An 11,345-nucleotide genomic window follows, 5' to 3' on the forward strand; every position below is an offset into this window, starting at 1 on the left:
GGAAAGCTGAGACTCTAGTGGGTTCAATATCATATTCATGTGTGATGATGTTAGTCCCCATAGAAGCCATTTAACTGAGACCATTTTCTGAACTTGACCTTGTATCAAATGACCTGGTGTAACCTCTAGGATAATAACAGTCTTGTGAAACTTTACAGCCATGAACTAGATACGTAGAGCATTCAGAGGATGTATGGCCTTTCTGAGAATAAAGGGGCTTCTCAGCAGTTTCGAGAACAGAAGCACCATCCAATCACAGAAAATGCAATTCTGGAGAAATCAAAAAAGTTTTTAAAACCAAATCACAGCATGGATTGGTTGGTTGATGGATTTTTCGACAGTGTTCCTCAAGGTAATGTGGTATTCTGTATGGATTAAAATTCAAATTTACCAAATCTGTTTAACAAATGAATCAACCCATAAACAACTTGTGAGACACAAGTAAGCATGGGAAAGGTCTTCATATACTTCCATCATAAAGTCCTAATAACGCAAAACTCTAAACATTTAAATAGGCAGAGGTCAAGACTATTGTACGGAATTTCATTTTTCATTGAAATCAGAAAAAACATTTCATTTTTTTAAAAACATCTGAAAACATCTAACGTGTGAAAACACAAAAAAGCAGGACAAAGCCTGATGTAACCACAAATGCTTATTTATCTTTACAAGCAACACTGACAACATGCACGCTGCTTCTGTGCACTAGACAATAAAATTGAGAAATTTTCTGTGGTGTGTGTTGAGGTGGCTGTTTGTGCATGTGCGTGTGTATTGGTGTGTGTGTGTGTGTGTGTGTGGGGGGGGGGGTGTGTGCCTGTGCCCCGTCCTCCTCTGAGAGAGCAGATTGGTTCTCTGAGAGGATACTCCTCTTTACAAATGCAATGCTGCTGTGACTGAAGGCACAGACAAAATCAATAAACCACCTCCAAACTGACCTGAACCAGTTCAAGGCTGTCAAGTCCTCACTTTTCCACTGTACTGTGAATCTTGACCACAAATAAGTCACAAAAATTGTTCTGGTATCTTCAAACTGTAACGATTAACAATAGTGTAGGGTTCACTAGGGCTTTCACAAAATATTTACACAATAAGACTTTTAGTAAATAATCAACTGTAATGTGGATATGATGACTAAGAGGGTAAAGGCTGATAACAGAGCAGCAAAACAACAGCCTGGTAAGTTCAGAAAAGTATATCACTTTACTGTAATGCAGCCTTAAAACCAGCAAAAGACAACAGTTATCCCATGCTAGGATACCCAATATCCAGTCTTATATCACAATATATATATACTGTATATACATTAATATATTTCCAGTCCTACTTTGAAGTCACCTGTAAGCTCTCGATGATTGATTTTTGATTTGATTATTGATTTCTAGATTATAAAGTTTAAAATGTAAGTGCTCTTTGCTTAACCACGGATCTGAACTACACACACACACACACACTTTTTCCCCATGTGTTGTAATTACTTAATATGGTATTGTTTCCCATATTGCCAGCCCTGAAGTCAAGGGAAGGGTTGGCTGTAAGGGGAGGCACACCGCCCTATGGCCAATAGGTCAAAGACCTGTTTGTCTTAAATCTTCACCAAAAACTCACAGTCAGGTTCAGTCCCTCCGTCTGTCGGTGTTGATCCCACTCGGTGCAGGCTTCTCAGGACACCAGCCGTGATGCAGCGGGCTTTGTTCAGCCGGAGCGCGCTGCTCGCCCAGCAGGCCCTCGACAGTCCGCTGGCCGCGAGGAGCGCGCCTCTGCTCCAGCGCCTGGACCGCTCCATGTCCTCACTCTCCATCCCGCCGCCAGCATGCATGCTGCGGCCGCTGGAGGCTCCTCTGCGTTACCTGTTCGGACCGGGACCCTCAAACGTTCCTCCACGTACTTTAGCCGCACAGGGCAGGCCGATAATTGGTCACCTGCATCCAGAAATGTATGAGGTAAACGCTTTGCTTAAAACTCATATTATATATTCATGTTTAATTATTAAAGCTAGAAATAAGAAGTCTTACGTTAATACTGAACCTGGGGGCGCAGGTGCTTCCTGTATACGATTACTACTCTGTCTTGTAAAACCTGGAAAACAGAATTATTTCTTTAAGTAGTTTAGAGTAGAATTGTGACATTTAACTTTGTGGTATAATTTAATTAAATTTATATACATTGCTTAAATATTTTTTTTCAACCCCTTAAATGTTGTTTTTATTAGACTAAATTAAAATGTAAAGTTTGTTGTGGTGCAGCAAGTATACATGTTAATCAATTCATTTTCAACTGTTTTTCAGATTTCATTATAAACAGACCAAATTGATATGTGCATGGAATCGAAGATCAATAGTTTGTGCGTAATTGCGCAAGAACGACGTTGCACACATTCACTGGAATCACTGAAAGCAACTGGAGACAGCAACTGACAAATTAGGGTAAAATGTTTCCGTTGTGTTTCTCAGATCATGAATGACATCAAGCAAGGAATCCAGTACATCTTTCAGACCGAGAACAACATGACTATAGCCATGAGCGGCTCCGGGCATGCGGCCATGGAGTGCGCGGTGTTCAACACGGTGGAGCCCGGAGAGAGCGTGCTCGTCGCCATCAACGGGATCTGGGGAGAGCGCGTGGCAGAAATTGCAGAAAGAATGGGTACGTCTTTACGCACGGGTTTTACGCTCGCTCCATTGGGTCATCAACGAATATAAACAACTGCATATATATACGTACTTATATCTTAAATGTGTTTCATCTTTAGGTGCCAATGTACATAGAATGGTAAAGACACCTGGAGGATATTTCAGCAATAAGGAAATTGAAGAGGTAGGCACACTGCTTCTGAAGTAGCCCATAATTTATTAAAGCTCCAATAAAAACATTATGTCAGCAGTAAAAATGCCTCAACTATTATGTTGAATACGTGACTGAGAAACAAAATGAGTTTCTCTGTCTGTAACAAAAACACATATGTGATTTAACTGTTTTCTTTCTGTAGGCCATGGCAAAACACAAGCCTGTCCTGTTCTTCCTCACACATGGAGAGTCCTCCGCTGGCCTCTGTCACCCAGTGGACGGCATTGGAGACATCTGCAGGAAGTGAGTCTCATCCTAAAACATTTCACAACACATTTATACAATACCAAATAGAATACCAAATGTCTCACTGTTATCATATCTCCTGCAGACATAACTGCCTCTTTCTGGTTGACACAGTAGCGTCTCTTGGTGCGGCACCAATTTTTATGGACAAGCAAAGTAAGACAATGATTAACAATGGATTAAATGATGTTACCAGCGACTATGTGCTTGCATGTGATAAACTATGCCTTTCATTGTGTGCCCAGATATTGATATCCTGTACAGTGGTTCTCAAAAGGCTCTGAATGCGCCTCCTGGCACCGCACCCATCTCCTTTAATGACAGAGCATGGTAAGGTGGAACTCTTTGCATTATTTTTTTCCATATACAAGTCCAAACTGTTCACAACTGCAAAAAAAACTGAGCCAAAGCAAGCATCTCTTTGTGTCACTGTTCCCCCTCACAGCCACAAGATGTTTAACAGGAAAACAAAACCGGTATCCTACCTATTTGATATGACACATCTGTCCAACTACTGGGGTTGTGATGGCCAACCAGCCAGAGTGTAAGTCCACTGCAGCCAACTGACTACATCCTGATTGTCTTCATAAACCCTATTTTAACTCTGTTGCATAAGACTAAAAATATTAGATTTTTGAGATTATTATTCAGGGTTCCTAGCACTTTTAAAGCATTTTCAAAGTGCATTTTAAAGGTTTACCGGCACCTTACATAACAACCTACATAAAGTATATATAGTATATTGTTTATTTCACTTCTTCATTACATTAAATTAAATGTTACTGTGGTTCAAGCAAACACAATTATGTTTGCTTAAAGAAAAACACAAAATACAAAATGTATTCAAAATGTGTCACCTGTGATGTTAGACTTGACATCCTATATAACCTCATTTTCAAGCATTTTCAACACATTTTAAAATCTAATCAAATGTATCCACGTTTTTTTTAAACCCTGAAACACCACATTAGAACTTAAGTGTCAAGGATTTCCAGCATCTTTAGCAACCGTGATTATATTACTTAAGCTTTGTTAAAGTTAAAAGTTAAACTTAAAGTGTGCTGGATATTTCATCACGTGTGCTCTGGGTTTTAGGTACCACCACACTGGTCCAGTGTCTGGATTCTTTGCTCTGAGGGAAGGTCTGGCAATTTTGGCTGAGAAGGTAAAGGATCATAAGTTATTGCCTTACTTTTTTCTTTTTCTTTTTTGGCTTTAAATATGCAAATCACTTTTATTTACATCACTCTAATCCCCCATGAGACACAATGTTTTAATCTTCTTAGTCTTTTTATTTTCAATACATTTATTTTTCTTGCCAATGAAAAAGTGAGTAGAAAGCAGTGTTTTTTAGTTTTCTGAATTTACCTCTAATAGTGCAAGTTGGCAGTGTTTGAATAACCCTCTTTCTGTGTGATTCTCAAGTACCTCAATTGATCTTTGTCTCCCTCTAGGGGCTGGAGGAATCCTGGAAGAAACACAAGGAGGTGGCATCCTATTTGTACAGAGGACTGGAGGACCTGGGCCTCAAGCTCTTCATCCCTGAACGGGTGAGAGAGACAGACATAAAACAAAAGCGTGCAGGGTTTTTTCTGCAGAGGGTCAACAAAGAGCTTGTCTGTACAGGACAAAAAGAATAAACAACATTGAATAAAAATATACATATATAATAGATAGAAATAATCAGTAATACAGACTGTAGCCTTGCATATTAGCACTTTTAGATACAGCACTGTTATGTTGCACTACAACTGACCAGTTATTGTGTGCGCTTTTGTGACCATGTGGCATATCCTGCAGGACCTGAGGCTTCCCTCTGTTACCACCATCGCCATCCCTGATGGCTACAACTGGAGGGAGTTGCTGGCATACATGATGAAACACCACCAGATGGAGATGACCGGAGGCCTGGGCCCTTCCATTGGCATGGTGGGTTACTGCAAGTTTTTCCAACCCTATACAGTTGACAAATGTATTCCTTTAACATTGTGGTAATGGTCATCAGCTCATCTTTGACAAAGGAAAATGCCCCTGGATAGAATAATGTTTTTTTTACAAGAAAAAATAGCCACATTTATCCCCCCTATGAAACTAATTAAATGAAACATCCAGAATAAATACATTTCAACAGTTAAAGCAGGGGCAGTGTCATCAGTTTGCTGTCTTTACAGCTTTCTGAGTTATGCTGCTGAGTCACTGCTGGCTCTGACGCAATGTGCTTTCCACCTCTCTTTTCTTTAGGTAATGAGGATCGGATTGATGGGATACAACTGTGAGAAGCATAATGCTGACATGGCACTGCATGCCCTGGCAGACGCCCTCAAGAACTGCAAAAAGAGCAGGGCTTAAGACACCAAATTCCCTGACCTCTCACTCTGTACTCATTCATTAAGGAATCAAGAGTAAATATTCAGTTGCTGGACACCTGGAACAGTGCATAAAGTTCAGGATTTTTTCTGTGCATTCCACTATATAGAGATTTTATTAAACAAAGACAATGTGCCTTTATTGTATAAGTAGGTTAGTTTTCCAATAAAGGAGCAGATATGTGAGAGCATTGAAAGATGTCAATAAAGTGTGCTTTAATTTATCAAACACTTTTCCTGCCCCAATGTGTGCAATAACTGTAAGAAACTATTTGAGAAATACCTACAAAAGCCTATAAATATGCTTGACTGCCTGAACTACATTTCCCAAGATTCCCTGCTGTGAGGCCGTATAAATACAAGTACGTCATAAACAGTGGCAGTGCAACTATTTATTTAGTGGCATTTAATCTGGTTCCTGATTTTATGCATTCATAATCCTTCACTGCGGTTAGATGGCGTGTCCTGCTAATAACACAGGTAGGATGATGGTTAAATTTTAAATTAAAGACAAGTAGTGAATTTATGTAAACTGTACTGACGTTAGCTTCAATGTCGCAGTGACAAGAGCATAGACTGTATAAAATGGACAAGAGGCTAACGTCTACTAACGTTACCTATTTAGATGGTTTAAGCAAATTAATTTAAAAGAAAAATATCAAAGTACACACGTAAAATGTGTTTTAACCCTTTTTTACATTCAACTTAAACTTACCGTTGACTGTTTGGGGTTTTTCAGTTAATCTTAAGTTAACTTTGATAACGAAAGTAAGCTAGCTGTTAGCTAACTCTAGCTTCAGTTATAGTAAACAAATGCCAACCGCCGGAAAGGTTGAGCTGTTTTTTACTTTTTAATACCAAATGTTGAATGCTGCTGTTTGTGACAGGCTTATCGATACTCAAATGTCGCTGTGGTAACTGCGTCTTGTTGGAAGAGTTTCTATATTCATGTGAGTTGTGATATAAACATTCACTTTCCTCTGGTTTTACGACAGAAGCGTCTTCTTCTGGTTTCTTTCTGCCAAACTGCCAAACACCAAAGCGCAACACTGCTCCCACCTACTGGTAGAAGTAGTGAATAGCACCATGGCGCATTTTGATGAAAGGCAGACAAATTATGGGAATTATCCCATGAAATTTCCACACTTTTTCTCCGGGTTTTTTTTAGCGTTCCTATGTTTGCTTGGTAATTTTTTGCTTTTTTATTGTTTTGCAAAAAGATCAAGGATAATATAGTATTTATTAACAGGTAATATTAATTGGGAGAGGAAAGAAACCCAAATGGTTCATACATTACATTACATTTACATTACATGTCATTTAGCAGACGCTTTTGTCCAAAGCGACTTACAATAAGTGCATCAACCTGATGGTACTAGACATAGACCATAGGAATCGAGTAAGTACATAACTTTAAGAGCTAACTGTCGTTGCTACAGGAGTGCTATATGTTAAAGAAGAAAAGAATAGAAAAGAAGAAGAAGAAGAAGAAGAGCAATTTTTTTTTTTTTTTTTAAATATATATATGTGTTAGGTGACCATGGCTTAACCAAGGTATTGTTGGAAGAGATAGGTCTTCAGCCTGCGGCGGAAGATGTACAGGCTGTCTGAGGTCCTGATGTCGGTGGGGAGCTCGTTCCACCATTTGGGAGCCAAGACAGAGAAAAGTCTGGAAGTGGTTTTGAGGCGAGTTGACCCGCGGAGGGTGGGAGTCGCTAGCTGTTTGGCTGATGCAGAGCGGAGAGGACGGGCAGGGGTGTAGAGTTTGACAAGGTCCTGGATGTAAGTAGGACCTGAACCATTAGCAGCAGAGTACGCCAGAGCTAGAGTCTTGAAGCGTATCCGAGCAGCCACAGGTAGCCAGTGCAGGGAGCGGTGGAGGGGTGTTGTGTGTGAAAATTTGGGAAGATTGAAGACCAATCGAGCAGCTGCATTCTGGATGAGTTGCAGAGGTCGGATGGCTTTGGCAGGCAGACCTGCCATGAGGGAGTTGCAGTAGTCCAGGCGTGAGATGACCAGTGCCTGGACCAGGACCTGAGCTGCCTTCTGAGTGAGAAACGGACGGATTCTCCTGATGTTATGCAGCAAGAATCTGCAAGATGTGGTGGTGGCGGTGATGTTTGTGGAGAGGGACAGTTGGTTGTCAAGAGTCACGCCAAGGTTCTTGGCGGTTTCTGTGGAGGCAACCACTGTGCTCTGCACAGTGATGTGGAGGTCAGAGGTCAGAGCCCTTCCCTGGGAGGTAGAGTAGCTCAGTCTTGCCCAGGTTGAGTTTGAGGTGGTGCGAGGACATCCACTGGGAGATGTCGGCCAGACATGCAGAGATACGTGCTGCTGCCTGTGTTTCAGACTGGGGAAATGAGAAGATTAGCTGGGTGTCGTCGGCATAGCTATGATAGGAGAAGCCATGCGAGTGGATGAGGGAGCCAAGGTACAACTTTACAGTTGTACAACGAGTACAACTCCCACTCTTTCATTATTTAAAAAAAATAGTACAAATAAATAATAATAATAACATAAAAATAAATACAAAGAAATAATCAAGGTGTACACAAAAAAATAGGGTGAGATTTGGATCTGATTCAAATTTAGAAATCCCACCAGTATATTTATTTTTCGCGTGTGTGTTTGCTATAAAAACCTTAAATAATGTAAAAACATCAATTTTACATTTCAAGTTACTTTCCTTCAGTACTACATTCAAATATTTAAACATGTTGATGGTTAAAAAGTGAGTCATGTCAAGAAATCACTTTCTATAACAAAAATAATATTCTACTTATAAAGAACTTTGGTAAACAAATAATTACACAACATCATACACACATATATTTAATTATTTCTTTTTCCATTATTTGAATGTGCAAGTGGAGCATTCAGTGAAGAGTAAGTTAATTAATTGTGAGACAATATTTTGATCATTATAATAAAAAAAGATAAATATACTGTATAATAAATAATAATATAAATAATTTCAGTTGCACAATTCAATGCATACAGTGCAACACAAAGCAACACAAAATTTGATCACCACCACACATGGACCTTCTGTTCTTTGTTTTTATGATAATGCAGCATAAACTTTGTGTGTGTTTTACCACCAGTGGAGCTGAACCCAGCCCTCCTCCCTCTAGACTGGCTTCTGGGTACCTGGGAGTCAGATGAACCTGGAGAGGGCTGTTTTACCTCTATAAAACCTTTCCGCTACATAGAGACACTGAACTTCAGCCACGTGGGACAACCAGTCATCAACTTCATGTAGGTTAAACTGGAGTAGAGCTGGGCAATTATTCAGTCTGATAATTTACTGTCTTTCAGTGGAATCCTATTGTAAAGAAATCATATATGAAGATGTCATGATACAACATACTTACTCAAATTTCTCTGAAAATATGATGTGAAATATTTTCAGGGAATATCATTTGAAGAATGCAGTTTTGTTTTTGCATAATTTTAAATTTTTGAATCAATAATAGTTCATTGATTATGTTTTCATTTAACAAACCCATTACTTGAATCTACAATACATTTCTGTTATGTTTTACATAACTGAGACTACAGAAGTGTTAAGAATAGGCAAAATTATTCCAAAGGACATACATGAGGCGGTCCCCAGTATATTCCTGATCTGTAAAAGGTTCTTTGCTGAAAAATAACTTCTACTGTGGGCAACAGGTTGACTATGAATAGTACTTCTTACAACCCATTTAAAAAAATCTGAACTATCCCTTTAACGCCAGCCTGAAAACTGTGTTTTGATGCCCAATCTGTTTGAAAGTTTAAAGCCTATGTTACATCTGACCCTCACCCAGCATCACTGATAACTTAAATACTCAACTAAACAGTCTACCAGCAGGAAAACTGCATCATATTGACATCTTCAGTCCTCAGCTGATCCCTCGCTGTCACTGTGTTCGACAGGTTCAATGCCTTCCATGCAGAGAGCAAGAAGCCTCTGCACAGGGAGTGTGGTTTCATCCGGATGCAGCCAGGAACCAACAGAGTGGCGTTCATGATTGCACAGAACTCAGGTAGTTTGATTGTCTGAATGATTGTCTGTTTTATTTCTGTTTTAGGAATCCTAGCTTTTTTTGGAATCAGGGTTCAGGGAATCAGGGGAAAGGGTTATAGTTATAGTGGTAATTACACACCTCTTTGTTTGTTGTCATGTTGTTGCATTTTAGGTAATAAATTATTCTCATAAACGAGTTATACTGTTATTAAACAATTTCCAATGTACAATTTAAGACTTTATTTCTAATTTGTTTGTTACCTGTACCTTGGATTTTTTGTTGTTATTCATTTATGTAAAGCACTTTGGTCAACCTTGGTTGCGTATAAGGTGCTCTAGGAATAAACTAGACCTTGACCTTTACCTTTTTATTTTGATCTCATGGTCACACCTGTAAAGTATCATGGCTGCATCTTGCATGTTTGCAGATATCAAGTTTACAGACAGACATAGAAACACCTGGCAGAGTACTAAAAAACTGCTTTTGTGGTGGTAGAGTAGCTGTCTCCAGGACCCCCACACACACATAAAGTTAAAACAATACCAGGCGCACGCTGTTGAAGCTGGTAATTCGATTGTGTGTTTCATGACTTTATAATGACTATAAGTGTGTTTGTGAGCAGGTCTGGTGGAGATTGAGGAGGGAGAGCTGACAGCCCAGCAGCTGAACCTACAGAGCCAGACTCTAGCCAGAGTCTCTTTTGCCAGAGAGCCGTATGTACAGAAGGTAAAACTGACTCTCTGACCATGGATCCAGCACTCATTGTTAATAATTAAATCTTGTCTAACATTTCTTCCCACGCAGTCCATGAAGCACCAACAGAACTTCACTCTGGAACTCATTTCAATCAATAAAATAACTTGGTTTTTTTGCTTCCTTTTATGCCGACGACCTCGCCCGCTCTCATCCATCTTTCAGATTTCTCGAGTGTTTCAGCTCCGACCAGATGGGAGACTGGAGCAGACAGTTTCCATGGCAACAGACAACCAGCCACTGATGCAGCACTTGCACATCACCTACCGTCGGTCATCTTGACCCAACGGGCCGCCAGGCTTCTTTTACACATATTCTTGTGTCAGGAACGATAAATGATGCTTAACTGTGACTTGATCAATTATCACAGTTTAGTCCGATAAATCTATAAATGAGTTATGGTACGTAAATACATGACATAGAGTATTAACTTTGTTTAGGCACTACAGTGAGACTGATGTAGAGTTAATGTTGCTGTCAAAATAAAAATAAAGATTATATATTGCACTAAGTGGGGTTGGTTGAGTATGGGTGCTTGCGTTATCGTAATATTTATCACTTGGATGTTTAATGGAGCTATAAGAATTATAAAGCACTGATGAATTAATGTTAAGTCCAATGTCTTCTTACCTTCAGCTTTCATAGCACTATTTTAAGATGAAAAGCTGATGTAAATGCTGTCCTTCTTAAGTCAACGAACATTGTTTGAGTGTGTAATAGATTCACGGAGAGGTGATTTAAATAAAGTTATACATGATTTCAGCTTTTCTCAACTGGACTACTGTAATGCACTTTGTTTGTCTCAACCAGAGCTCCAAACGCTGACGCCCTGATTTTAACAATCATGTTTGTATTTTATTGGTGGTGTTTTTGGTTTTAATAATTTTTTTCTGGAAAGCAAACATGGAGATGTTTTATATAGGCTGCAATAAAGGAAATAAGTTATTTAACTTTTTTCTTCACTTTGTCATTTATTCTTGACATATTGATGTTTTTTAAGCTTCATGTTCCATCCATTTAATTTTTAGAGTTTATCTCCACTGATATTAAATACATTTACAAGTGTTATTGATGCTTTTGTGCATTACAGCTTCAAGTCATGTGTTCAGGTAATTATTCA

General features: G+C 39.2%; 2 protein-coding genes across 2 annotated transcripts; both read left to right on the forward strand.

Annotated features, from left to right (window-relative positions):
- The first annotated feature begins 1,604 nt into the window (after nt 1-1,604).
- agxtb (alanine--glyoxylate and serine--pyruvate aminotransferase b) lies at nt 1,605-5,688 on the forward strand. Its single transcript, XM_059345106.1, has 11 exons — nt 1,605-1,943; nt 2,454-2,646; nt 2,753-2,817; nt 2,990-3,090; nt 3,179-3,249; nt 3,339-3,423; nt 3,539-3,637; nt 4,189-4,258; nt 4,548-4,643; nt 4,894-5,022; nt 5,335-5,688. The coding sequence occupies exons 1-11, from the start codon at nt 1,680-1,682 to the stop codon at nt 5,440-5,442; spliced, it is 1,281 nt and encodes a 426-aa protein (XP_059201089.1). The 5' UTR covers nt 1,605-1,679; the 3' UTR covers nt 5,443-5,688.
- Nucleotides 5,689-5,798: 110 nt separating this feature from the next.
- thap4 (THAP domain containing 4) lies at nt 5,799-11,021 on the forward strand. Its single transcript, XM_059345108.1, has 5 exons — nt 5,799-5,939; nt 8,564-8,717; nt 9,381-9,490; nt 10,095-10,198; nt 10,391-11,021. Exons 1-5 carry the CDS (start codon nt 5,915-5,917, stop codon nt 10,505-10,507), a joined length of 510 nt encoding a protein of 169 aa, XP_059201091.1. The 5' UTR covers nt 5,799-5,914; the 3' UTR covers nt 10,508-11,021.
- Nucleotides 11,022-11,345: the final 324 nt, after the last annotated feature.

This window comes from Centropristis striata, chromosome 11 (genome assembly GCF_030273125.1).
Source record: "Centropristis striata isolate RG_2023a ecotype Rhode Island chromosome 11, C.striata_1.0, whole genome shotgun sequence".
NCBI lineage: Eukaryota > Metazoa > Chordata > Actinopteri > Perciformes > Serranidae > Centropristis > Centropristis striata.